This window comes from Cololabis saira, chromosome 8 (assembly GCF_033807715.1).
Source record: "Cololabis saira isolate AMF1-May2022 chromosome 8, fColSai1.1, whole genome shotgun sequence".
In the NCBI taxonomy this organism is placed as follows: Eukaryota; Metazoa; Chordata; class Actinopteri; order Beloniformes; family Belonidae; genus Cololabis; species Cololabis saira.
In genome coordinates this window covers 19,397,497-19,423,595 of record NC_084594.1, presented here as the reverse complement: position 1 = coordinate 19,423,595, position 26,099 = coordinate 19,397,497, and the positions used below count along the sequence as shown (strand labels likewise).

Below are 26,099 nucleotides of genomic sequence, written 5' to 3'. Positions count from 1 at the left end.
AGCTTCTCCAACGCTCTGATGAAGAACATAATGGCCATGTTGGTGTGGCTGGCCCTCAGCATCATCAACATCAGTATGGTGCACACGTTTCTGCGACACAGGTACGCGTGTCTGGACTCCCGCCTGCTCACACGGCAATAGATGCAAACCTCTCATATATTCAGCCAAAGCTACGTTGATATGAATGTTGCACATCCAGGATGAGGTGACTAAAGAGAAAATGTAAAACAAGCTTTTAGCTTTAAGAGAAATATTTCTTTAAATATCAAAATCATTTTCCACAAAATCTTTTCCTTCACATAGATCCTTATAGATAACGCACTTTTATCTTCTTCTGTTTCACTTTGATGTAAAATTCTGCAGTTTTTTATGTTGAAGTAAATCATTCAAAGAGGAGAATATTGATGAGCTGCCACCTTTAACACTTACAAACACGAGTGTCCATCTCTCTCAGCTCTCTGTCTTTGACCCTAGTCTCTTCTACGAAAATCCTCGCTACGTCATGTTCATCAGCATGGTGGTGAACGATGCCCTGCAGCTGACCTTGGTGACGGCTCTGTATGTGGTCAGCTACATCTTCAGGAAGATCCACGCCTCAGTCTGCTGCCCTCTGGTGAGTTCCTGCCCCGCTGCAGCGGCTTCACCACCACCAGACATCATCACCCCGGCCTTCTGCAGCCGCTGACTGTCTGGTGCTATAGCGCTAAAATATTTAAAAATCCTAAAATCCTAGAAGATAAGAAGATGGTGTCACGGTCCACTACTAAATATACTGAAGAAGATTAAGCACACTGAGTTTTTTTAATCAGTGTAGCTGATGGTCTAACCTTTGAAAACGTATTTTTCTTTGAAAGCAATTTGTGAGTTTTCTTTGTTTATCATGGCATGGTAAGACATCATAATTTAAAAATAACTAAATATGCAAAAATAGCATTATCTTGAAAGTCTTTTATACAAACAAAGAAAGAAATATATACGTTTTTTACAAAACAAAAACTAAATAAAAAGTAGGATTAACAAAGCAAAGCTAACTGCAGATGAGATTAACTTTTATTATCGTCATGTTTGTTTCGTGCCTTGTTTTTTATGTTTAATTTAAGAAAGAATAAAGATTTTTCAGTATTATGTGGCAAGTTTGAGAGGATTCCTTCAACCTAGATTTTTTTTTTTTTAAATCAATATCTGTAAGCCAAAACCTCAAAAACTAAAACTAGCCAAGTTCCAAACTACAACTAAAACAATGCTTGTTAAACCAAAATAACCAAAGACACTGAAAAATTAAATAAAAATAAAAACTATAAAAAATTTAAAACTACTATAATTATAACTTTAACTCAAGAGTTGGACAAATCAAATATTTAACAAAAAAAATCTCTACTAATTGGGCTGATTAATTTGACTAAGATGATTTTCTGTGGTCTGGAGCTTAATCTGGAGCATCTTTTTCCTTTAAATGCAAATTATTGGATCTCATGAAGAGTGAAGTGAATCACAACTTACACCAATAAGTCAGAGTTTACGTCATGTAGGGAATGAAAAGGGTTTGTGACTCGTTATCCAGGTGTGTTCATGTGTTTAAATGTCTTTAAATGTCTTTAACGAGAAGATGAGTTGGTGTCTGCCCCCGACCCCCCCGGTCTGGCCTTCAGCAGGAGGGAACCCCCTTATGATCAGGTCCTGGTCCAGGTTTCTTCCCTCCTGAAGGGGAGTTTTTCCTTGTCACTGTTTGGCTTAAGGTTTTTCTCCCACTAGGAGAGTTTTTACCTGCCATTGTTTATGTAATAATTGCTCGGGGGTCATGTTCTGGGTCTCTGGAAAGCGCCTAGAGACAACTTTTGTTGTATTAGATGCTATATAAATAAAATTGAATTGAATTGAAGTGAAAACCAGGTTCTACAGACGTGTTTCGTGTCTCCGTGCTCCCCCCTGAGGTGCTGACGGCCGTCTTCACCACCCGCTCCACCCCTCTCATCCTGGCCGGCATGGCCGTGGAGCGCTTCGTCTCCATCTGCTTCCCGCTGCACTACGGCCAGATGTGCACCATCCAGCGCACCCTCGTCCTCGTCGCCGTCATCCTGGTCCTCAGCGCGGCGCCTCCCATCACGGACCTCCTCATCACCCTGGTCAAGGAGCCTCTGGGTTTCTTCCACACCGACATTTTCTGCGACCACTCGCTTCTCTTTCGAGACCCCACCATCTACTACAAGAACTGCGTGTTCGATGGGGCGTACCTGTCCTTCGTGGCCCTGACGCTGCTCTACACCTACTGTAGGATCATGCTGGCGGCCCGGGCCGCCTCCGCCGGCCTGGCCTCGGTGAGGAGAGCCAGGAACACCGTGCTGCTCCATGGTGTGCAGGTGGGGCTCGCAGGACGTCACACAACCACATGAAAGATATTAACTAGGAATAGCCACTGTTGGGTAGCAGCGTCACTATGGTTGCCAACCGTCCCATGAAAAACGGCATTGTCCCGTATTTATAAACTAAAGTACGCATCCCGTACTGAGCTGAAAAGGGACAAACTTTGTCCCGTATTACTGTGAGAGTCAAAAAATAGTCATAAAATACCAATGGGAAATGGCATTGAGCTGTTGAGTTCATAAGTTATTTTTTTCTGTTTTACTACAACTGTAGCCTACAGTCATGGCCTTTGAGGCACAAATATGTTTACAAGTTTTCTACAGACTTTGTTTGCACTTTTGTTATTGCACTATAACATAATGGATGTTCTGCTTTCTTTCTATTGTTTTATATGAATTTATACAATTTTAAGTTAAGCAGGACAGGTTTCTGTTTAAGAAAGATACTTATTTTATGCAGTTCATTTTGTTATGTTGTATTAAAGTGAATTGCTGGATAATAATTTGTTTTCCATGTGTTCATGGCATTCAAAAATATGCATCTAATTCAATTCAGGTTCAAGTCAAATAGTTAAAAAATCGTTTCACTCACAAAAAGAAGGGGCTAAAAAAATTCACCACGCCAGGAAGGGTGAAGGCCCTGCCGATGAGGTGTCCCTTATTTATTTTTCAGGAAGTTGGCAACCCTAGGTGTCACGACCATCGACAATACACTGAAGCAGATGTTTCATTAAATCCAGGAAAGTTTTCCAACTTTGCCTCCTTTAAAGCTATGATTATTCCCTTATATCTGTGATGCTCCGAGCCAGAGGAAGGGTTCATCAGGTAAAACCCCGACCGGGTCCCTCCTGCATGTGAAGAGGGAAGCTGGACGTTTCAGTGTTTCCAGTCCGGTGCCCTGATTGTGTTTCCCTGTGTTCAGCTGCTGCTGTGCATGCTGGCCTTCGTGGTGCCGTCGCTTCAGGCCGCTCTCATCTCTCTCTTCCCCCGGCTGAGCCTCGAGATCCGCTACATCTTCTTCCTGCTCGTCTACATCATCCCTCGTTTCCTGAGCCCCGTCATCTACGGTTTCCGGGACGAGCTGTTCAGGAAGTACTGGATCCGGTACCTGTCTTGTCGGGGTCGCCGGGTCGGTCCGGCACTACTGAAGATGAACCTGCCGGTGAAATGACCTGCAGTCCTGCCGGACTCTGGTGCACAGAGATCTCCATCTTCACTCAGTATGAATTCAGTATGAATTGTCCCGTTGCATGACTTTCTTCTGGATTCCTGGTCTTATATAAGGTAAACATGTAACTGGTGAATGTTTCGTCTTATATAATGATTCATTTTTAAGAATAAAACTTTTGTAATAAATACATTTAAACATATCAAACTTCACGTATCTTCTGGTTTTTAAAGTCCATCGTTTCTTATGATTGAAAAACTCCTCGAAAAGGGGTCAAACATTGTAAAATTTGCTGATTTAAAAAAAGAGAGGGGAAAAAAAGGAAAGTAGGTTAACATACAGGTCTGGACCGGACCTGGAGAACCTTCGGGGGAAACCTCTGACCTCTGACCTCTGACCTCTGAGCGCTGATCTCTAACGGCGCTCCACAGATCATTCCAGCATCCCTGTGTGTTTAAAGTGCAGGCCCTGATCAGGTGATCCCAAACGCTCAGTTAGATCCTGAAGCATTACCCAGCATCCCTGGCATTATCGTGTGGAACAGGGGTCTCCAGGTCCGGCCCTCGAGGTCTGCATGTTTTAGACCAGGGGGTTAAGACTCTGTTTCATCCTGCACCACATCAGGATTACAGTTAGTGTCAAAGTGCCGGTTGCTCCACAACTTTAAGACTAAATAAATGTACACCATCGGATTTTCTTTTTAGTTATATTACACGATCATCTTTCTACCGATAAAAGACATGAATAAATGACTATTGTAGAGATGTGACAGACACTTCACCTGTACAAAACTCTAGAAACATGTTTTTGCGTCTCTTCTATCTTTAACTGCCTTCCCTCTTCTTCAAATGTTTTTTCTTGGACATTTTTGTTTCAAATTTATTGATTGAACCACAAAACCGTTGCAGGAACTACTATTTGAGACATTCAGTGGATAGATGGCGCCGTAGCACAGGCAAGGAAATCAAGACATATTGCAGGGACGTATGGTTAATGCGTGACTTCACGACAGAAAATAGTTGGACGTATCTTTCCATGTTCTCGTGCGGCAGATAAAATGAGGTGTTGGCTGCATTTGGCTTGCAGGCCTCGAGTTTGACATGTCTGTCTCAGATGCTTTCCTGACTCAAACGAAGTGACCGCCATCAGCTTGTCTCTGGATCTGCACCAATGTTGTAGTGACGCATTCATTTGAATCAGGCATGCTCAAGCTGGGAAGCATGCAGGACAATGACCTCTAGGACCAAACTAAACCCCCTGCTGTCGGATATTTGACTAAAATTCAAAATGATGCTCCTTGATTATGGCAAGTCCAGATCTGAGGCCACACCCACATCATCACAGTCCTTCCACCAAACTTCCCTGGGATTATGTTTTAAAGTATTGTCCTGATGGCCAAGAGGACCGATAATGTTCTCTTTGGCAAACCTCAGGCCCGCAGCAGTGCGTTCTTGTTCTGGAGCGCTTTTTGTTTTGAAAGGTGACGATCTGATGTAGACTGACACATAATCGTACATGTGACTTTACTTATTAAAATCTAAAGTCGCATTGTTGGACATTCCTTTTACCAAATGTTGCAGATATGTTTCACAGAGGTACTGTTCATAAAGGATGTAATAAAACAGATCAAATGGAAAAAGAGTTTGTAAATCTTTTGGGGAAATATTTTTTGTGAATTTTGAAACATCTCAGCAACAAGTATTGTTTAAAAAAAAAAAGATTTTCAATAAGGCCCAACACCTCTCGTCTCGTCCAACATCAACTCTTCCTTTTTTCTTTTTTCTCTTTTTTTAACCTTTTTTCTTCCTATATTTGTAACCCCTTAATATGAGTTATCTAAATAAGATATACACCATGATAAGATGTATATTTGGTCACTTTTCATGATAAGGTCTAAGAACACGTTGGTTTTCCAGCTTTAATATTTAACATTTACATATTAAATATGTTTAAGTGGCAGCTTTGTCTGAGCTGCATCCCTGAAGGACAAACATCTAGATGTTCCTCTGAGGATTCCTGCTCCAAATGAGACTTAAAAAGAGAAAGAAGTAAAAAAATAAAAAAATACTTTAGAGGCAAGTGTCAGATAAAAATAGTCTGTATTTTTCTGTTTCTTCAGGTCCTCCTTTTTATTTTCATCTTCCACTCTTTGATCCTCACAGTCTTTACAAAATAAAAAGCTGTCACTGCACATACTTGTCATGGCATTTTCTGAGTGCTGAGCTGAGCTCTGATTTCAGAAATGGATGTTACACTAAAGCACCAGGGTCTTAAAGAAACCATAAAAGTCATGGTATTCAGAAGGAAGTGAACACTATGGATGAAAATGCTCTTACTGAAAAACTCTTGATGGCCAGTGTATGAAAAGGCAGCTCAGGCTGGATGATTAAAAGAGAGAAACTTCAAATGAAGAAATGGTTGATGTTTCTCACTAAGTCCAGAATTTCTGCACTTCAGAAAAAAAATGTTTATAGTCAATTCTCAATTGAAGAGCAACATTTCCTAAATAGTATCAACAATATCAGATGTATTAAACCTGTGACATTTCCATATGCCTGAGTTGATGTGTAGAGCTTAATACTGACCACAAGAGGGCGCCATCATCATGACAGATGTATCAACGGGGCTCAGCTTCCCAACTCAGCACAGAAACGAAAATGAATTGACTTTCAAAGGTTAATCATCCAATATAAGTCAATTTATACAAAATGTGGAAACTGGAACTTTTGTCCAAGTTTTGTGAAATCCGTTATTTAAAATACCTGATCAAAACTTTCTATGGGAATGACTTGTATTTCATTTCAAAGTTTATTTAGACGTTAAAGTTTATTTTTGTATATTATTTTAACTCCAGTTTCATGGTCAATTTCTATATTGGGATTTTAACAACTTGTTTAGAAGCTGGACTAATCATGAGTTCGTTACTTGGTTATTCAAATGCAAAATGATTTAATTAAGACCACCAACAAAAGACAATTAAAAATACATTTAAAAAATGTTCAATTTTTAATATCGCTTCAAATTGGCCACTGGGTGCCGCCATCGAACCTAAAATTAGACGAAAGACATGAAGGGCGAGGCAACATTAAAGGTGTTTCTTCGTGAGAGTTTCGTTCTATTTCGGGAAATTGACGGAAAAAGCCGAAGATCGTCTCTGAGAGCGACGACCGAAGTCTGATTTATGGTTCCGCGTTGCACCAACGCAGAGCCTACGCCATGGGCTACGCAGCGACGCGAACCGTACGGCGCGCGTCGCCGCGTACCTTACGCCGTAACCTACGGCAGGGGTTCTGCGTCGAGTTAACGCGGAACCATAATTCAGGCTCGGCTCGTATTAGTTCAGATGTTACGCGATGTTACAGCTGACTGGTTCGTCTTCACCACTTTATTATTGCAGGAACAGACAAGGTTACGCTTTTCAACAAGAATAACCCATCATTCCGTCAGAAAGTTGAATCCACATTGTTTCACATGGAAGCGTAAAACTTGCCAAAGCACCATGGGGTGAATGTTCATCTGGTGATGAAGGACGGTCGTGACAGAACTTACAGGTACGTCGCCATAAAACTCATTATAATGTTGTTTCCTGCGCGCACTTTAAAGCTCTGCAGTGCCACCAGGCAGTTTATTCAATCTAAATTTAATCTGGTGTGAGAATGTAGTAATTATCGTTGGTTACGTGGAAATGAGTGAACTCAATGAACGTTTTCCAAAATGATCGCCTCATTTCATGAGTTTGTTTCAGTCAGCTACAAATTGTTGTTGTAGCTGCATTTCTCTACCAATGTGTGTTGAATTATAGATCAACTTTATTTCTGTGTGTGCACCATGTGCAGCCCCCCGAGAGCCCAGCGTGGACCCTGTGTGATTACTCTCACTCATTAATGACATTTGACCTTTGCAGAGGTGAATATTAAAGCAAAGCGATGCTCGTTTTAATACACTGCTGCTATGAAACAAGTCCTTTTATCCAAAAATCAAACTTCTGGCATACGTTGGTTATATTTTACAAGAGGAAAGTTGTATTTATTTACTTTAACAAAAGAGATAAATACTGAAGAAAAAAAATGAACACCAGTCATTTTTATATTGATTTTATGCGGCAAAACTAGGCAAAACCGCTGCTAGACGGTGTGAATGTCCAAATGATCAAACAACCGAATAGATTAAAAAGACCTTAAAATCATAGTAGATATTTTTTTCTCTTTATTTTAACAGTTTCAATAACTTTTACGTTTCTTTCTGGGATGTACGAATGCAGGGAAATGTGACCAGAAGCTCAGGTTTATGTACATTTCAACAACGGGTTTAACAATATGTTCTCAAAGTTAACCAGAAAGGAATCAGTGTTTTAATTCCAGAAACTAAAACCCTATTTTTATTTTTTTTAAGTTGGCCCACAGTGTAAAGTATGAATAAAAGCAAAATACAAGGATTTTTAAATGTGATAAATTATATTTTTTTTAATATAATTAAACATAGAAAACATATAAAATGCTTAAAATTGCTAAAAGGAAGTGTACCATTTTTTAAAAAAGGCTGCAGCGAACCTCAGATAAGTCCCAACTTATCTGAGGTTCGCTGCAGTGATGTTAACCACTCTGCAGCATCCCTTCTTCTTTTAACAGTCCAGAAACATCTGGTACCTGAGGAAACCAGTTGTTGGGATTATTGTCCCAGTTCTGTCTGATATAAGACTCAAACTGCTTAATAGTCCCATCTTGTTTGTTGTAATTTTAGATTCAGCAAATGTCTTGTTCTTTACGTGGTGAAAGGTCTGGGCTGCAGGCAAACCAGTTCGTGCAGGGAAACCAGTTCCTGCAGACAAACCAGTTCCTGCAGGCAGACCAGTTCCTGCAGGCAGACCAGTTCCTGCAGGTGGACCAGTTCCTGCAGGGAAGCCAGTTCCTGCAGGCAAACCAGTTCCTGCAGGCAAACCAGTTCCTGCAGGCAAACCAGTTCCTGCAGGCAAACCAGTTCCTGCAGACAGACCAGTTCCTGCAGGCAGACCAGTTCCTGCAGGTGGACCAGTTCTTGCAGTGATTTCCGCCACACACTTGTGTGTTTTTAATGCCGATCACAGCATCCACGTTTGATTTTTAGCCTTGTCCTGTGCAGAGATTCCTCCAGAATCTTTTAATCAGGTTAAGTACTGAAGATGAGAAGGAAAGACCTTGTTTTGCATTGTTTACTTGTTAATAATCCACACAGTTAATACGGAATCTTGATGGAAAGTTAACTAAATGATTAAAGGGAAATACAAGATGCCCACAGAGAATAAACGTGATGAAAGAAGTTAGAAGCCCACAGAACCAAAGGAAAACACCAAACTAAAAACAAATACAGAACAACTCACTTTGTTAAAATGCAAACAAAGTTACCTGCAAACACAACTCTTAACACGGTGGATTTCAGCTGCCTTAGTTACCAATCGCCAAACCACGTGACCATAAATCGGTGAAGAACCTGATTAGATACCAGCAGGGAGACGCTGAAAGACCGAGGAGCAGATGAAGTCCGACTGCTGCGGTTAAAGCGCCATTACGCCCTCATTAGGCCCGTACTGGTCCGGGGATCCTGGGGCCGTTTCCCACTCTATGCAATCAGAGACTCTCTAACATCGGGGCATTACATTACAGACCCACTTCACCTGCAGCGAGGCACTTACCGACGCCTCTAAATGGATGCCCTCAGTCTCGACGGGGTGAGGTTTGGAAATTCACACCAGGAGCTGCTGGCCAGATGAGAAAGGAGACAACTCTAACATACAATGAGCTGTGAAGTCTAAAAGTGTTGCTGTTGAAGGCAGTTGCTGGTATTACGCTCCACATACCATCTTTATTCCCCGATACTTCACTTGTTGCTAAGCGATATATGAAACCAGCATTTTCACGAGCTGACGAGAACCGCTTTCTCCTGCCAGTGGTGTTAACATATATAAAAACATGTGCTAGTCAAGAAAAGACAAACCTGAGCGACACCTGGATTAAAAGTTTGACATGAACTTTATCATTAATTCACCTCCTGAGTGATGTCATAGTGTAGTTTCTGTGTGTGTGTGTGTGTGTGTGTTTAAACTACAGTAAATGAGCCCGTGTGGGAGTTTTGGCTGCTTCCATAAGTGTTTTCTTTTTCTTTTTCTCAACCATAGTTAGTGTCAAGAGAGGTAAATCAGAATCAGAATCAGAATCAGAATCAGAAAAGGGTTTATTGCCAAGTTTTCACACGAGGAATTTGTTTTGGGGATTGGTGCAACACAATACAAATATAAAAACAAATATATAAGAGATAAAATAAAATGAAATGTATAAACAATAAAAAGTATAAACAGTAAAATAAAATGTAGACCAGAAATGTACAAAATGAGGTTTTAAAGTGCCGGGTGAGTCTGTACAAAAGTGACTTAGGAACTTAGGATAGGTAAAAAGTATAGACAGAAATGTACAATGAGGTTTGTAAAGTGCCGGATATGAGTCTGTGCAAAAGTTAAAGAGCTTTGGAGCAAAAGTCTCAACTAAATTTCACAATTATAATGAATGTTTTCATAAGTTTCATACATAAACTATTAGACATGGGAAGATTTAAGGTCCAGTAGGAGCCTTCTGGCTGTGGACCAGTCCACGCTGTGTTTTCTTGTCAACATGACGATGCCCGGTGCATCCAGTTAGCGTCTGGACGTCCGGTCTCAGAAGTGCATTTAGCCGAGCAGATGGAAGCTCGACTGCCAACATCACAGGAAAAAAGAAGCTCAAACATTTTGAGGACAAAATAAATCTAGTCAGAAACTCTTCACAAGGTTTCATTTTTCTTTTTCTGTTGATTGCTGAGTCAGTTTGAGGAAAGGGAGACGCAGGAGAAGAGGAGAGGACGAAATCTGAGTCACATCCTGGCCGGGATTCAGGAGGATGCCGGAGCGCTGTACGCTGAAAGTCAAAACGTCCGCGGGTCCAGTGAGATTGATGATGCACAAAATAAAGTCATAGGCTGTTATTTGTCCTCCTTCTCTCATGTAGTTGCAAAAACTCCTCACTTACAAGATGAATCCATTCCATTAAAAAGCTGAGCACTGAGCAAAAGAACTGTTTGTCAGGAGCTATTTTCAGAAGATTACAGAACAAAAGAAATCCAGTGAGACGTCAGAAAATACTAGAATTCGTGCGTTTGTGAATTAGAACCGATGAATGGAACGACAGCAGCTCTGTATGAGTCGTAGTACAAAGTGAGCTGATTCTTTTTATTTCACTCCACTGACACTCGAACCCTCGGCAGACGACTGTGGCCGGTTTATATAAAGCAGCTCTCGTGTAACTGAATCTGCACTACATACGTAGATAAATGAATAAATACGGCTTTACAAAAGTGATGTGAAGAAGCAGATCTGAGGCTCGGAACGACAGAGAAACATAAGATTTGTCTTCATGAAACTTAACTTCCTTCTGCGTCTCCTTTTCGTTGCTTTTTCAGATAAAAGTGTTTTTATGCATTTTTCCGTCCATTATTTATTTCTTTGACTCAAACACACGGCTGCAAAAGTGACAAATATATATCAAATATATATCATGATGGAGAATCTTCTTTAATCTGCTCATTTGTTCATCTGAAACGGCTGTTTTTATTATGTTTGACTAATTTGGATTTATAGAAGAAGCTTCACAGTTTTGTGGAAAAATCTGGAGAGAAAATAATAAGATACTGGATGGTAATAATAACTTTATTACTTTTTAATATGTTGTGATCTGGCTCTGAGACTGTGGAACTAATAATTGATGCCATGTGAGGGAAATAGTTAAACAAGGCTCTTAAAATAATAATAATAATAATAATAATAATAGCAATCTAAAACATAAAACAAAAATAGGGAGGAAGAGGCAGGACTCCTGGGAAGATGTGGAGCCCATAAAGTACCTGGAACCTGTTCAACCTGAAGTTGAACCTGGAAACCCGGAACAACTTCGAATGAATTCAAAATGTGTGTAAATTATTTATGAAGTAGAAGGTTTACACACAGAAGACCTGATTTTAACCTCATATCCTACAAGTTCCTACAAGGTGCTGCTCTGTCGTTGTGTCCGACCACATCAGGAAACCCCCTCCACTTCCTGCCGGTCTGGCTCTAGTAGTCAGGTGAAGACACAACTGGAGAGTCTGAACAGGAACAAGGCTGAGATCTGGATGGTGTCAGGCCCAGAGTCCTGAACGCCTATCTGGACCATCTGTGTGGGATTCTGCAGCACCTCTTCAACCTCAGCCTGAGCCAGGAGACGGTTCCAGTGCAGTGGAAGACATCCTGTCATCTTTTCTGTAGACCTGTAACACGAACATCTCACATCATATTGGCCCACCTAAATATAATCCAACAAACACCTCCCAGGACCCACTACAGTTTGCTCATGGTCGTGGGGTTGGAGTTGAGGATGACATCATGGACCTGCTTTAACCAGCCAACAGTCACCTGGACAAAACTGCAGCACTGTGAGGATCACGTTCTTCCATTTCTCCAGTGGGTTTAACACCATCCAACCTGCATTACTACGTAAGAATCTCCAGAAGACACAGGTGGACGCCTTCACAATCACCTGGATTACTGGCTACCTGACAAACAGACCACACGTGGTGAGACTGAATGGTTGTGTGTCTGAGCAGGTGGTCAGGAGCACCACAGGGATCTGTACTCTCACCATTCCTCTTCACGATGTACACCTCAGAACTCCAGTACAAGTCAGAGTCCTGTCATCTGTAGAAATACTCCGATCACTCTGCAATTGTGGGATGTATCAGTGATGGAAAAGAGACTGGGTGCAAAGAAATGGTGGTGCGTTTTGTGGCATGGTGTGGGAACAAGCATCTCATCTTGAATGCAAACAAGACAAAGGAGATGATTGTGGGTCTTAGGACAGCCAGGATTGAGTTGAATAGTTTTCTATCATGGTAGAAGAAGTGGCGGTGATGGAGGAGTAGAAATACCTCGGTGTTCACCTGGACAGCAGAATGGACTGGAGATACAACGCTGATGCTGTTTATAAGGAAGCACAGTTCAGACTTTACTTCTTGAGGAAGCTTAGATCCTTCAGCGTTTCTATAAGTCTGTTGTGGAGAGTTCAGTCACATCTGTAGTCATCTTTTGGTGGAGCAGCATCAGAGCTAGGGACTTAAAGGAGCTGAAGCTCCCAGAAGTTCTGGGAACTGTTCTGGGGCCTCTGGAGATGATCGTGTGAAGAAGGATACTTCAGAAACTGAAGAAGACAACCCTGAGCATCTTCTTCACAGCACAGTGATTCAGAGACAGAGTGTCTTTTGTCAGAGGTGTATTCAGATTCGCTGCCACAAAGACCCCTATAGGAGATATTATTTCTTATTTCATTGTATTCTGTACATATCTTATTCTATTTATTTTATCTTTGCTATATATGCATTTTATTAAGCTGTTTTTACCTGTACAGCACTTTTGTCAACCTAGGTTGTTTTAAACTGTGCTCTATAAATAAAGATTGAGTTGAGTTGAGGACATCCGTCGGACCGCTACAGGAGATCCTTCAGACCACTACAGGACATGTCACGGAGTGGTGGTTGTAGGGACCCAAGTTGCAAAAAAGGTGAATTATTAAATAAACAAAAAACAAAAGCGATGGAAAGCAGGACCGGCAAAAAAACACAAGAGCTAATCACGAGAATAAAACTTGAAAAAGGAAAAGAAACGGACCAGCAGGGAGCAAGGGAAATACAAGACAAGATATACACAGACGTCTTGACAAGACACAGGTGCAGACAATCAGGGCAGATGGGAACAAGGGAAGTCAAGACAGAACTAACACACAAAGACCCGGGTTTCAAAATAAAACAGGAACTAAATACCAAAACCATGACAGGACATCCTTTGGACTGCAACAGGAAATCTTTTGCACTGCTACAGGAGATATTTGAGATCGCTACAGGAGATCCTCCAGACCTCTACCGATACAGGGGGTCCTTCAGATCTCTACAGGAGATCCATTTAACCTCTATCCTTCCTGCCCAAAGAAATAAACCTCTACAACGACTCTTTGAATAAAGTTTTTATATAAGTGTGTATAAGCATAGACCATTTATATCATCCTTTCAGGATCAACATGAAATCACAAGTGAAAAGGAGACCACCTCCAGAGGTAGACCATACATGATCAGAAATAATGGAAAGATCTACTTTGGTCGATGCTCCAGCGTTTTTTCTGTACAACCAAACTAAGATATCTAACTGGAACCTCGTGCCATCCCTTTTGCATCTCCACCGAGTCAACAGACGTCACCATGGTGAAGGAGAGTCTGCCCAGCTGGGTCCACCCGGACCCTGACGAGGGTCTGGTCCACGTGAACGTAGGCGGTCTGAAGAGAAGCCTCTGCTCCAGCACACTGAGGAAGTTCCCCGACACCCGACTGGGGAAACTGCTGGCGTGTGATTCAGAGGAGGACATCCTGCAGGTGGGTCCCAGATACTTGCTTGGCCTTATTTGGTACTGAGATGCTTTGTTTTCTCCATCCTCCCTTTTGAGTTTTACCTTTCTCTAAATCGTGTTTTCAACCTCACCCTCCTGTCCCGCCCGCCCGTTCCTGCAGGTGTGCGACGACTACGACGTGCAGCAGAAGGAGTTTTATTTCGACCGCAATCCTGGCTTGTTCCCTTATGTCCTCAACTTTTATCAGACCGGAAAACTTCACGTGATGGAGGAGCTGTGTGTCTTCTCATTCAGGTCTGTTTCTCACTTCGTCTCATGTGTAAAAGCATCTTTATCCCTCACAGAGAGGTTTTACATCAACTACATCTGTTTGTCATGTTCTGCAAAGCTTAACTCATTCCTCATGTTTAAAACAAAGGTGGAGTTGTTGCTTTGAAAGCTTTTCCGGCTGCCTTAACTAAGCTATTCTACCTCCTGCAGTACATTTGTGGATCTAAGAGAGTCGCTAAACTGTTGTTTCTGTGCTGCACAGTGGTGGACAGTAATGGAGTAAATTTACTTGAGTACTGTACTTAATTACATATCAAGAGGATTTGTACTTTACTTGAGTATTAGATTCCTTTGGTACTTATTACTCTTACTTGAATACATTTCCAAGACAAATATTTTTACTTTTACTCGAGTAAATGTCTAGGAAGGCTAAAAAAGTACTCGTTACTTTCAGGTCTGCTCTTTTTTCTTCTTACCTAAAATCCTATTGGACACAAGCTGTTTTTGTCAAAGGAGGAGACCTATCACAGTGCACGCTCTCCACTGGGATGTACGTAAAGCAGAAATACGTCAAGCCTCCTCAAAACGATACCGCCAAAGTAACCTGCGTTTGTCAAGACAGAGCCGCAACAAGTCAAGACATAGACGCAACAACGGCTACGCCTGCGTCAGGAGAAGAAAGACAATCCGCTGAGTCGTCTGAGTCTGATAATGAACCGGACTCGGAGCAGGGACTTTCACAAAATCCTTGGCCGTATCTTAACTCAATGTTTGAGTTCGACCGAGTAAAAAACGAGGGCACAGAAAAACCACAGACATTTATTTTCAAATGTTTATTGTGTCTGCCGAAGCAGAACCACCTCTCTGCTTTCAACAACAATTAATTAACAATTAATTTAGAAAAAATATAGTAATTTACTGATGTGGAAAATAAGAAATGTACTCTTACTCTTACTCTTACTTTTACTTAAAGTAAATTTAAAAGCATTTACTTTTGGATACTTAAGTACCTTTAAAAGCAAGTACTTTTCTACTCTTACTCGAGTAATATTTTGACTGAGCTACTTTTACTTGTAACAGAGTCAATTTTGACCAGTAGTATTTGTACTCTTACTCAAGTACTGGGGTCGAGTACTCTGTCCACCTCTGGTGCTGCAGTATCTCTTCAGTGAGCCAGAAACTGATTCTGAAACTTTTAGTAACCCAACATGATGTGGCTGCTGTTTCAGTCAGGAGATCGAGTACTGGGGCATCAATGAGTTCTTCCTCGACACGTGCTGTAGTTACCGCTACCACGACCGCAAGTTGGAGAGCAGCCGGCATCGCCACTGGGACGACGAGAGCGACGTGAGCAGCGTGGACACATCTGTGGATGAGATATCTGACTTACACAGGTGAATGAACCCGGCGCCCTCAGGCGGAGCGTGAAGGACTTCGGATCCATCTCGGTTTACCGCCGTTAAAACGTCTTCCTCCCGCCTCGCAGGGACATGCAGCATTTCCAGGAGGTGCGTTACGGCAACATCAGGAAGTGCCTGTGGCTGACGCTGGAGAACCCAGGTTACTCCATCCCCAGCAAGCTGTTCAGCCTGCTGTCCATCGGGGTGGTGCTCACATCCATCTCCATCATGTGCATTAACAGCATCCCAGAGTATCAGGTCAGTTTGCAGAGATGTTACTGAGGGGGGCTTTCAGGAGAGAGCCTTTAACTGGGTCTGATATTGGCTTCTGAAAATCACTTCATGACATCAGGAACACAAATTAATTTAAAAAAAATTATTAAATCCACCTTAGATCCATCACATTTTACTTTTGTAGCGCAGAAAAAGTTGGGAGAGTGACTCTGGGTAGTCTTTTCCATCTTTGATCTGAAGCTTATTTAATCCCTTTTCCCAAATTAATCTAAAATACAGAGTTTTCTGAACACAATACGCAGTTCAGCGGCCTGGTGGTCCATCGCTGGAGCCTCCGAGCCTGGAGATGTAGGTGCTGCCTCCGGACAAGGTTGAAATAAGGCTTCTTTGTTGCACAGTAAAGTTTTGTGTCAAATATATGAATACGGTTGGTGTTTTAGCATGTGACTCAAAGTCAAAATAAGATGTAATGATGCAAGCATCTCATTACCTCACTCCCAAAAACTAAACGAAAACAATACTAAAAAAACTATATGCAAAGGAAGAAAATGAGGATAATGGACCAAAACCTGTGAAACGCAAGTGTAGGATGTTCTAAGTGAGCCGCAGGAACAACACTCCGTCATGTGCCACACTGCTCCGCGTCCAAATTTAACGTTGCTGACCCGTAGCAACGGGGTAATTTCAGAAAAAATTGAAATTTCAGATCTGGGTTTGTGGGAGGTTGCAGACCAATAACAAAAGAGGAAAACGCTTATTGATTAAATTTTAAAAAGAAAAGCATTTATGACAGACTGCAGTTCAGTCATCCCAGATGTTTTTATGCCAGATCTGCTGCTTATGAAACGATGAAAATGGGTTAAAAGCAGTGAGCACAGATGTTTCTCCTCCTTGTTTCATAGACTTTTGACTCTGATGGAAAGTTGGTGGAGGACCCGACCATGCAGGCTCTGGAGGTGTTCTGCACCTGCTGGTTCACCTTTGAGGTGAGGAAGCAGTTTCAGCAGATCTCTGATCCGACGAGTCGATGTCTGTGACCATAAAAGATGTTTGCACGTGAAAAACAAAGACCTGAGTATCTCTGATCTCTTTGAGGTCGTGACGCGGCTGCTGCTTGCACCAAACAGGAAGAAGTTCTTTCACCACCCGCTCAACATTATCGACATGGTGTCTGTGGTCCCCATCTACATCACCCTGGCCTTTGACGTGACTCTGGGTTCAGAGTCTGAACTGGGAAACGTGGGACGACTCGTACAGGTTAGAGGAGAAAGATGACATTGTTTTGTTATCTGTACCTGCTTCCCTCCTGTTCAGGATCTCTTGGCTGCATTCATCTCTGTGTTGACCTACAGTTACGTCTTGCCAAGTGAGGACTTTAAATAGCCAACAAAAATCTATCTTTAGCTAAAGGGATGATGAGAGAAGAAGTTAAACAACTTTCAGCCAGAAGATTTTAGTTTCAGTCCCATAACTAACGCCTGTTCATTTGCATTTTAATTAGTTTGTTAAACATATTAAAGATGGCATTCTGCAGCAAGCTGTTGTTCCAGGCGGGGACATTACCAGCAGGGAACATTAGTTTTAGTTGCCTTCCATTTAACATGACATGGGTCTTGAATTAAGGGGGAAAAATGAGGAATAAAAAAGATTTTTAGGACCACCCGTCTCAAGGACATCCTTCAGTGAGCTGTTCATATTTGCAGAGTGCCAACATCACACACTCGGATTACATTAGAACCAGCTTCCCATCTTTATCTCCACCTAAATTCATATCATGCTGCATTTGGCATACTTAGAAAGGGTGTAATGTTATCTTATGATTTAAATAGGTGCACTTTGCAAGAGGAATGGTTTCAAAGTGGGGTGTCTGACTCTGCCCTCTGAAACCTGGTGCTTTGAGAGGGAGGCTTTTTCACCGGGTCTCTGTGGTCGTATGACCGAAACCTGTCACAGATCTTTCATTAAGACCTCATGAAATTCTCAGGGAATTCTCCATTATTGTATATGAATCAGTCTGGTAATTTGTCGTGGGTTAGTTCTGTTGTTAAAAATCAATTTTCCTGAAATCACAAGGTCACAAGGTTGCTGTTTTCTGACTATCTTGACAGATTCTGATAAGCATCAGACAATCAGGCTGTTAACATCTCTGGCTGTCTTGTTAGGGTGGAACGTTGCAGGCTGAAATGTTCACGGGGGTTTTAACACATCACACACGTCAGCGGAGCCACGAGGTGGTTCTCAGCATCGTCCCGCAGGAAGGTTTTTAGTTTGAATCTCACCTGCAGACTGTCTGTGTGCAGTTTGCATGTTCTCCCTGTGCCTGGCCGGGTTTTCCTCCAGGTTCTCCCCCCCGAAACATCTGTTTAACGGTCGGCGACCCGTCCAGGGTCAGCCCCGAGTTCATCAGACGGGATGAACTGGATGAAAAAAAAAAGATTTTTACTGTAGAATATTTTAACATTTTTTTTATTATTATTTTGATACTTTTTAAAATATTTTTGATGTTATGTATATCCACTAAAAGTTGGCAGATACAGCTCTGGTCCGATGATGGAGACACGCTCATTGAGACTGAACTGATTTTGTTAATCTAGGAGCATGTTGGAAACTGTAAGGCGTCTCCATGGCGACAGCTGCTGATGTGTAGGTGTGGTGCAGAGTCACAGCCCGCCTCTTCTTCCCAGGTGTTCCGGTTAATGAGGATCTTCAGGGTTCTGAAACTGGCCCGACACTCTACAGGCCTGCGCTCGCTGGGGGCAACGCTTCGGGTGAGTCGGGACCCCGGGTGCTTCTGCGCACTGAATTATGCAACACTTGACTTTCTGACAAACGGCGACATTAACCAGCGACAGGAAACAAGAACATTGATTTGTCTTTTTAGATGTTTCAGTCTGTTGACCTTTCCGTAGACGTATCAGGTTGAAGTTGATGGATTGTTAAGATATCTTATCTGGTATGTGACGCACGTTCAGGGATGGGAGAGGCAACGTTACGCAGTTTTTTCAGGAAATCCTTGGATTTTCGTGATATTCAAAAGGTTTTGAGCTTCTGCTTGAGAGCTGAAAGGTTTGAGAAGTTTAAAAAAAAAAACCTCAAAACGATTGAGAGCCAGAAAACAAAAACAAAACAAAATTTACACCATCAGACACGATTAGTGTCGGTATTTTTTATAAAGGCTCACATTGCCAGGGATACGTTCAGTTGCGTTGGCATTTAAGAGGTTAACTCGTCAACAGGTTATGCAGATAACAGTCACTATAAAGTTTGTTAAAATCTCAAGATACTTTTTTCAGGCCTTTCTAGTTCCATGTCTGTTGAACAAAAAAAAAAAAATGGCCGTCAACGCAGTGTTTCTCATGACTTTTACCAAAAATACACCTAGGATTAGCTGTTTATGAATTAAAAACAGTAACAAATACTAAGATCAACATTAGAAGAGCAAATTAAACCAGAAAAGAAACCATAAAATTGTGGGTCATGTGAGTTCTGTTTTAAGTCAGAGCTCGTTCCTGAGGGCTTCGAGTATTCTCAGACTTTATTTTGACTCATTACAGTCAGTCTCCCTGGTTTTCACCCAGAAACGAGGATCGTAAGTGATCAGCAAAAGTCAGGACATCTGCAGGTATTCGAGGGACCAATTTACTACTATGGCTACGGTGAAGCAGCACTTAGTTTCAGTTTCATCTGAAGGAACATTTGCTCACTCTTAGAGAAGCGTCGTCTTGATCTTACTGTCTCACATCCCTGCCGCCAGCTAAAACCAGAGAAAGTAACTTTTGGCTCGACTCCCGAAGGTCTTTTGCAGCAAGTGTGTATCGATTTATGGCGCCGCCATAAAAGCCAGTAGAAGGCTAAAGAAAATAATGATGGAAGAGGAAATGAGAGAGTGACGGAGTAAGAGACCAAACAAGAGCATCATAGGAGGGGGCTGAACCTCCACGTCTTTTTCAAACTGATAGTAAAGTTCCCATTGTTGATTGATTTAAACATTTTTAAGTTTTGTAAGTTGCAGCAGTGACTTTGTTCCTGTTCAGGTTGTTCACTCGAGTTTCAGTGACACAAGATAATTGTGGGCATTTCAGACCTTCCACATGCCGGGCCGGTGGATGCAGCTCAGCGAGCTTAGTGTTGGGCTGCAGAGCTGCAGCTTTGCTTCAGAGACTGAACAGCAGTACAAGTGATCTGTTTAAACGCGCCGCGTGTGCCGAGAACACAATAAAAAGAATAAACGTGCATTTGATGTTCCTGCACTAAATGCGCTGTGGTAATGATCCTGCAGGAGAGCCGCATCCATCAGTGGAGCAGCAGAGAGACGTGGCAGGAATGTGCTTGCACCCTCATTAGCTGCATCTGAATAAATGGAACAGGGAGACTCTTGTTCGAGCATTTCTGCACAGTTCTGCAATTATTGTGAAGCTACGTGAGATCCAATTATGGGTGTTTCTGCCTGTTCTTAAGCTTCCTTCTGTGTTAAACTTTTTATTTCAGCTCTCGCTCGACTTCTTGCCTGTGAAACACCTCGTGTGGGTTCATTATCATAGAAAAACTGTAAATAATTTGGAAAAAGTTCAACTCTGATGGACTAAAGTTTTAAAAGAAATTCCTCTTTTATTCTTGCGCGTGTTCTTGGGCTTTAAACCCATCATAAACCTATAATATCGATGATATAGTCTATAAATGTGCAACTCTACAACACATTTACGCCATGTGTTGTTTTTTTCTTCTCTTGAGTTTTAGGGGCCTTTTCTCCGCCCACTTAATTGCCAATACAATGACGGATTATAACGTGAAACTATGCATTTATAGTGCTGTTTTGTAAATAAGACGTTTTATCTTGTTTGATTATGAGAAGCCAACATTTACACATCACGTCTTGTTGATCTCTGAAGGGTTTCTCTGTTTGTTTAAAGCACGTGCTTATGTCTTGAGCCTTTGCTCTGAGCATCGTCGTAGGAGGTGTATCAGCAGCAGAGATATTGTAGCTACAGTATAGGTGCTGAATTAGTCTGCTGTACCGTTGCTTCTGGGTTTTATTAGATCTGCAGGTCTGCATATTCTGCAGCAGCTCACGTTGCGGTCTGTAATGTTGAAGGTTTGTTTTTCCACCTGCATGATGAAGAGAGAATTATCTGCAGACATCAGCTGTAATGAAAACAGACACGTCATTGGCTTAAATAAGATGTTATGCTTCGTGAATGTTGTAAATTTACTGGATTTGTCGCTGTATGTCTCCATCTACGATGCAGAAACATATTAATAAACGCTCTGATGTGTCAGCAGGCATAAGAGTCGAATTTTGATTAGACTGATTATCAACTGATGTGAAAACACTGAAGTCAAAACATGACAAAATGAAAAAGCTTCAGATTATATCCCATCTAAAATACTGCTTGATGCTAGAATATCTCAGTTTGGTGTAGTAAATTCATCCTTCCATACATCCATCCATCAATCCATCCCAAGAACCTTGTAGCTGTGAGGCAACAGTGCAGTTCACCGAACATTTACAGCCACCAGCAAGGTAGAGAAAATATTTTATATTTTATATGCACCAAACATTTTGTATGTAAAGTAATGTAATGTACTTTATTTATACAGCACTTTACAGCTTTAACAGCCTTTCCGTGTGCCAAAGTGCTTTACAGCAAGTAATATATAAAAAGGAAAATAAATAAGAACAATCACAAGCAATAAATCAACAAAACAATAAAATAGAGCAAAATGTAATAAGATAAAAGTGTCATCCCAGTGTCACTAGGTATTACAAGCTGTAATAAATAGGTGGTTTTTAGACTAGATTTAAAGATGACGAGGTCAGAAATAAACTGCATCTCGGCGGGAGCTTCTTCCAGAGCCTCGGGGGGCAACGGAGGAGGCTTGGTCACCTCAATGTTTATATTTGGACCTCAGGACTTCCAGCAAAAGCTCACTGGTTGACCTCAGAACTCTACCGGGATTATGGACAGTTAAAAGCTCAGATAAATACAAGGGTGTAAGGCCATTAATAGCTTTAAAAATATCAAAAGCTCAAAATCAATTCTATAAAGGACGAGAAGCTGATGAAGGGACTTAAGGACAGGACGATGCGCACACGTCTGTTAGTGCTGGTTAAATGTCCTGAATGAATATCCTGGGTAAGTAAATAAAGTCCAGGAATAATTCAAGCAAGAAAGATTGCTTTGACAGGGCACGTTGGCGCAGCTGGTAGTGCAGCCGTCTCACAGCAAGAAGGTCCTGGGTTCGATTCCTGCCGGGGACGCTGTGGGCGCTGAAGTGCGTGTTAGTTCCCCCATGACAGGGTGTGTGGACTTTGCATGTTCTCCCTTGGTAGCTAATGTGAGCTACCCTCACAAAAACATGCACACAGTCCTGGGCGGGGCACCAGATGGGGTGGGGAGGATCTGGCCAGAATAACATGAAATCTTTTTTGAAATTGAAGAAATTCTAGTCAAGTCCAGTTTTATTTGTGTAGCACATTTCAAACAAGAGTTGATCAAAATACTGTAGAAACTGCACAGATAAAGGTAAAATAAAATAAAAAAAACACATTTCAAACACACCCTTCAAAAACAACCCCCCAGAAATAAGCCTAATAAATCGAGTCAAAATTGTTTTATTTTAAGCAAGAATATCGTTGCAAGAAAAATGTTCTTAAATATAATTTTTACCATTTTATTTCATACCAATTTTAACCAGCAAAATAGTCTTCTACAAGTGTTTTTTTTTTTTACTTTGTTAGAAATTAGTTTTTGTATGTTAATTTGGCTCTAAAATAGATCCTGAAGTAGCAGAGATTAGAGAAAGAAACTATAACTGTAGCGTTACGAGTACCACTGATCTGTTTATCATCATCATCATCCTTCATCTGTCGTCGAGATCCTAGATGTCACTTCTTTCCATCGGGTCCTGTCGGCCTGTTTATATTAGTTCATTTAATGAACCATTGACGTAACTTTGAGGGTCTCAGGAACATTATGCAGTATGTTGTGTTTAAATTAGGTAACAGAGTCAAACATTGTGGTTCAAATCTAAAGAAACATAAGTCGTAGAAAAGTCAAATGTTAAAATTCCAGCTGTGTTTCTTTAAGACAAATTAAAATAGAATTAAGTTTCTTAAGTATTTATTAATTATTTCTTTAAGGTTCTTAATGAAATGTTTGTGACAAACTTTGGTTAAAATACATTGGGATCATGAAAAAAGTCTGTAATCTGTAATCTCTTGATATGCCAATCAATTACAGTAATTGTAGTTTTGTGGATGTTTTCAAATCTAAACCGAAGATAAGTCTGATCTATTTTCTAACATCATAAGTTGTTTTTATTGGTTGTATTTATTGTGTAAAACATCTGCGTTGTTGTAAACCTGCCTGATTTTAGACGTTTGGGAACTAACCAGACGGAAGAAATGAGTCGAACTCATCGTCTCAGTTCTCATCCCTTTGCTGCAGAACTAATGAGTATGATGATGCAGCTAAACTCTCAGCCTGTAAGCTCTAAATTATTTTTACCTTCCTCCCACAGAGGAAAGCAAAAGCATGACACTAATTCATCTGTAATATTTAATGGTGAGGGCAGCGTTAATGCAGGGAGGGATTGTTAAGAGTCCAGGTGCTATTTTTAGCCGACTGAATCGACTGAAGACGATTTATTTTCTTCTTATCTGTTGTTCCTGGAGTCCCAGGAGGGAGACTGAATTACAGTTTGGTCCAGATCTCATTTTACCTCTTCATTACTTTTATATCACTTCTGCTGAAACTTCAAGAAAGCTTCTCACTCGGTGCAGAAGTACCGCCCCCCTGTCCAGGGGAGGAAAAGGCATTTTCATTCTTAAACCGTTCCAGAAAACTCAAAAATACCATAAAGAGTAGCTTATTAAAGTATTGATTTACGTTTTGGTGACAGATCATAAAATTGGATGTTATGCTATAAACATTGAGATATTTTAGAGGAACGGCTCTTCTGCTGGAGGGGATTGGTGATGCTCCTGATGTTGTGTCTGCAGCACAGCTACCGCGAGGTCGGCATACTGCTGCTCTACCTGGGCGTAGGAGTCTCCGTCTTCTCTGGAATCGCTTACACCGCTGAATGTGAGGAGGTAAACACTAAATTCATGATGTGTCCACAAACTGTTTAAAGTCACTCATCCATTTCTAGATGCGTACTATCCATCAACCTCTGATTTTAGAGTCTTTTGTAGGACAGTGTGAAGAAAGTCACTGTGAGTTATTTCACACAGCGATTGTTGCTAAATTCTGCATCCATGCTCCGGCTGTGCATCCCAAGTGATCCAACGAAGGCACAATATTCCCATATTCCCTCCCCAGTGTGTGCTTTCATACACTATTACAGCTGAAAACGGTCTCTTTCTTCTACTTGACAATCCACAGTGACATGAAGTACCCAACGCCTCTGGTCACCGTTGGTTTTACTGGTTTGGTTTCACTAAAAACGCTGGTGGAGGCTCCTGCAGGCTGCCAAGCACGGCAACGGGGCTTGACCCGTAGATAACGCCCCAAGTCGAGTGACGGAGCTTGTAACGGGGCCTGATTTCATCCTCTATTGATGTTTAGCAGCCATCCTTGTGTCTTCATTGCCAGTTAACACAGCAGCCGTTTCGTCCCTGTTACGGCTCTGGTACGACCTCCCGAGGCGGTACAGAGGTGGAGCAGAGACGTTCCGCCTTCATGCTCTTCACACAGCACAGAAGGGCAGAATAGCAGGATAGAGGAGGACTGAAGTGGCCGACTGCATGGCATTTCTCAGTTTTTTTAAACTCTTCGGAGGAGGTAGGAGCGGGAGTGAGGCGGTGATGTTGATCCAAAGACTGTTGCGCAAAAGCTTCGATTCTCATCTCACTGAAGTTTGCAACTTAGTTTTGTCCTGGGAATGGCTGGACTTTAAAAATATTTCTTTTTTTTATTTCATTTGAAGGCATGTCGGGTTATTTTTTTTACCGGTTTAGGCCAAAAATAAAAGGAGACGACTCACTTATTTCACACAATCCCCAGTGATGAAGCTAGTTCACAGAGCTTCAGCGGACATGACGAGAACCAATAGACTCAACATAGTTCATTAGGGTAGAGAAGATGAAAGAGAAGATGAAAGAAAAGATGAGAGAGAAGATGAGAGAGAAGATGAGAGAGAAGATGAGAGAGAAGATGAGAAAGGCACCAGAAAGGGACCTAACAAGTTTTAAAACAGTCCTGTAAACGTGACTTAACCTCCTCGACTGTTCTGGTTCCCAGTGAGGTGAAAATTTCAAAAGCTCTTTCGTTGAGCTTTGAAAAAACTAAAAAAAAAAAAAAAAAAAAAAACGCATACGACCCAAATTCTCCTTTTCAAAACGACGATCCTTTCCTTGTGAACGACCTGCAGCGGCGTGAGACCGAGGGTAACGTATAACGCTGAGAGCGTCTCTCTGTTTGCAGGACGTGGGTCTGGACACCATCCCTGCCTGCTGGTGGTGGGGGACGGTCAGCATGACCACGGTGGGTTACGGCGACGTGGTGCCCGTCACGGTGGCCGGGAAGCTGGCGGCGAGCGGCTGCATCCTGGGCGGCACCCTGGTGGTGGCGCTGCCCATTACCATCATCTTCAATAAGTTCTCCCACTTCTACCGGCGGCAGAAGGCTCTGGAGGCGTCGGTGAGGAACAACAACCTCAAGAGGATGAGGATGAGCTGCGAGAACGAGCCGGAGGAGGACGAGGAGGAGGACGAGGAGTCGGGCGGGGACAGCCAGTACGAGGAGGACGACGACATCGATGACATAGAGGAGGATGATATAAACTATGAGAATGAAGGAGGCGTGATAAACTACAGTTACGTGGAGCATCCGTCCTACGCATCGATAATGAGAAAGAAGGGTCCGTATCAGCTGTGAAGATGGCTGGTGGGCTGGTGGGCGTTCACGACCTCTACATGGAGGCTAAAGACTAAAGATCCGATCTTGGTCTGGTTCATATTTGACCAACATCTAAATCAAAACCGCCCAAAACAGAGAAACTGAAACTGCGGCTTCTGAGCGTGAGCGTCTTCAAACATCCGTGATTGATGGCCGCCACCAAAGCTCTGACCAGACGTAGGGTTGGTGCTTCAGGCCAGATTCACGAGCTGTACTTTAGTTGGAGTTTTGTTCTCGTATTGAACCGTAACAACCTGATAAAAGCAATTAGAGCAGAAGAACTGAGCTGAACTCAAATAGCATGCACACTTATGTAATAAAGTGAATAAAAATAC

At 41.9% G+C, this 26,099-nt stretch overlaps 2 protein-coding genes across 3 annotated transcripts; both read left to right on the top strand.

The window, feature by feature from the left end:
* On the top strand, positions 1-8,571 carry LOC133449125 (odorant receptor 131-2-like). Its single transcript, XM_061728255.1, has 5 exons — positions 1-101; positions 475-613; positions 1,932-2,357; positions 3,283-3,522; positions 8,317-8,571. The coding sequence occupies exons 1-5, from the start codon at positions 19-21 to the stop codon at positions 8,569-8,571; spliced, it is 1,143 nt and encodes a 380-aa protein (XP_061584239.1). The 5' UTR covers positions 1-18.
* On the top strand, positions 6,867-26,099 carry si:dkey-43k4.5 (potassium voltage-gated channel subfamily S member 2). 2 transcript variants are annotated; one of them, XM_061728481.1, is made up of 10 exons: positions 6,867-7,079; positions 13,805-13,983; positions 14,119-14,252; positions 15,458-15,622; positions 15,715-15,886; positions 16,765-16,848; positions 16,958-17,119; positions 18,547-18,630; positions 23,865-23,957; positions 25,291-26,099. In XM_061728481.1, exons 2-10 carry the CDS (start codon positions 13,813-13,815, stop codon positions 25,741-25,743), a joined length of 1,518 nt encoding a protein of 505 aa, XP_061584465.1. In that variant the 5' UTR covers positions 6,867-7,079; positions 13,805-13,812; the 3' UTR covers positions 25,744-26,099. The 2 variants fall into 2 exon arrangements, with proteins under 2 accessions (XP_061584465.1, XP_061584466.1); XM_061728482.1 differs by lacking the exon at positions 23,865-23,957.

What these genes read in the sequence shown, in the direction of transcription:
- LOC133449125 (XM_061728255.1), top strand. Translation starts at nt 19, where the DNA reads ATGAAGAACATAATGGCCATGTTGGTGTGGCTGGCCCTCAGCATCATC. An exon ending in CCTCAGTCTGCTGCCCTCTG is followed by an intron (nt 614 to 1,931) that starts GTGAGTTCCTGC and finishes CTCCCCCCTGAG; the next exon opens with GTGCTGACGGCCGTCTTCAC. An exon ending in TGCTGCTCCATGGTGTGCAG is followed by an intron (nt 2,358 to 3,282) that starts GTGGGGCTCGCA and finishes CCCTGTGTTCAG; the next exon opens with CTGCTGCTGTGCATGCTGGC.
- si:dkey-43k4.5 (XM_061728481.1), top strand. Translation starts at nt 13,813, where the DNA reads ATGGTGAAGGAGAGTCTGCCCAGCTGGGTCCACCCGGACCCTGACGAG. An exon ending in GAGATATCTGACTTACACAG is followed by an intron (nt 15,623 to 15,714) that starts GTGAATGAACCC and finishes CCCGCCTCGCAG; the next exon opens with GGACATGCAGCATTTCCAGG. An exon ending in CCTGCTGGTTCACCTTTGAG is followed by an intron (nt 16,849 to 16,957) that starts GTGAGGAAGCAG and finishes GATCTCTTTGAG; the next exon opens with GTCGTGACGCGGCTGCTGCT.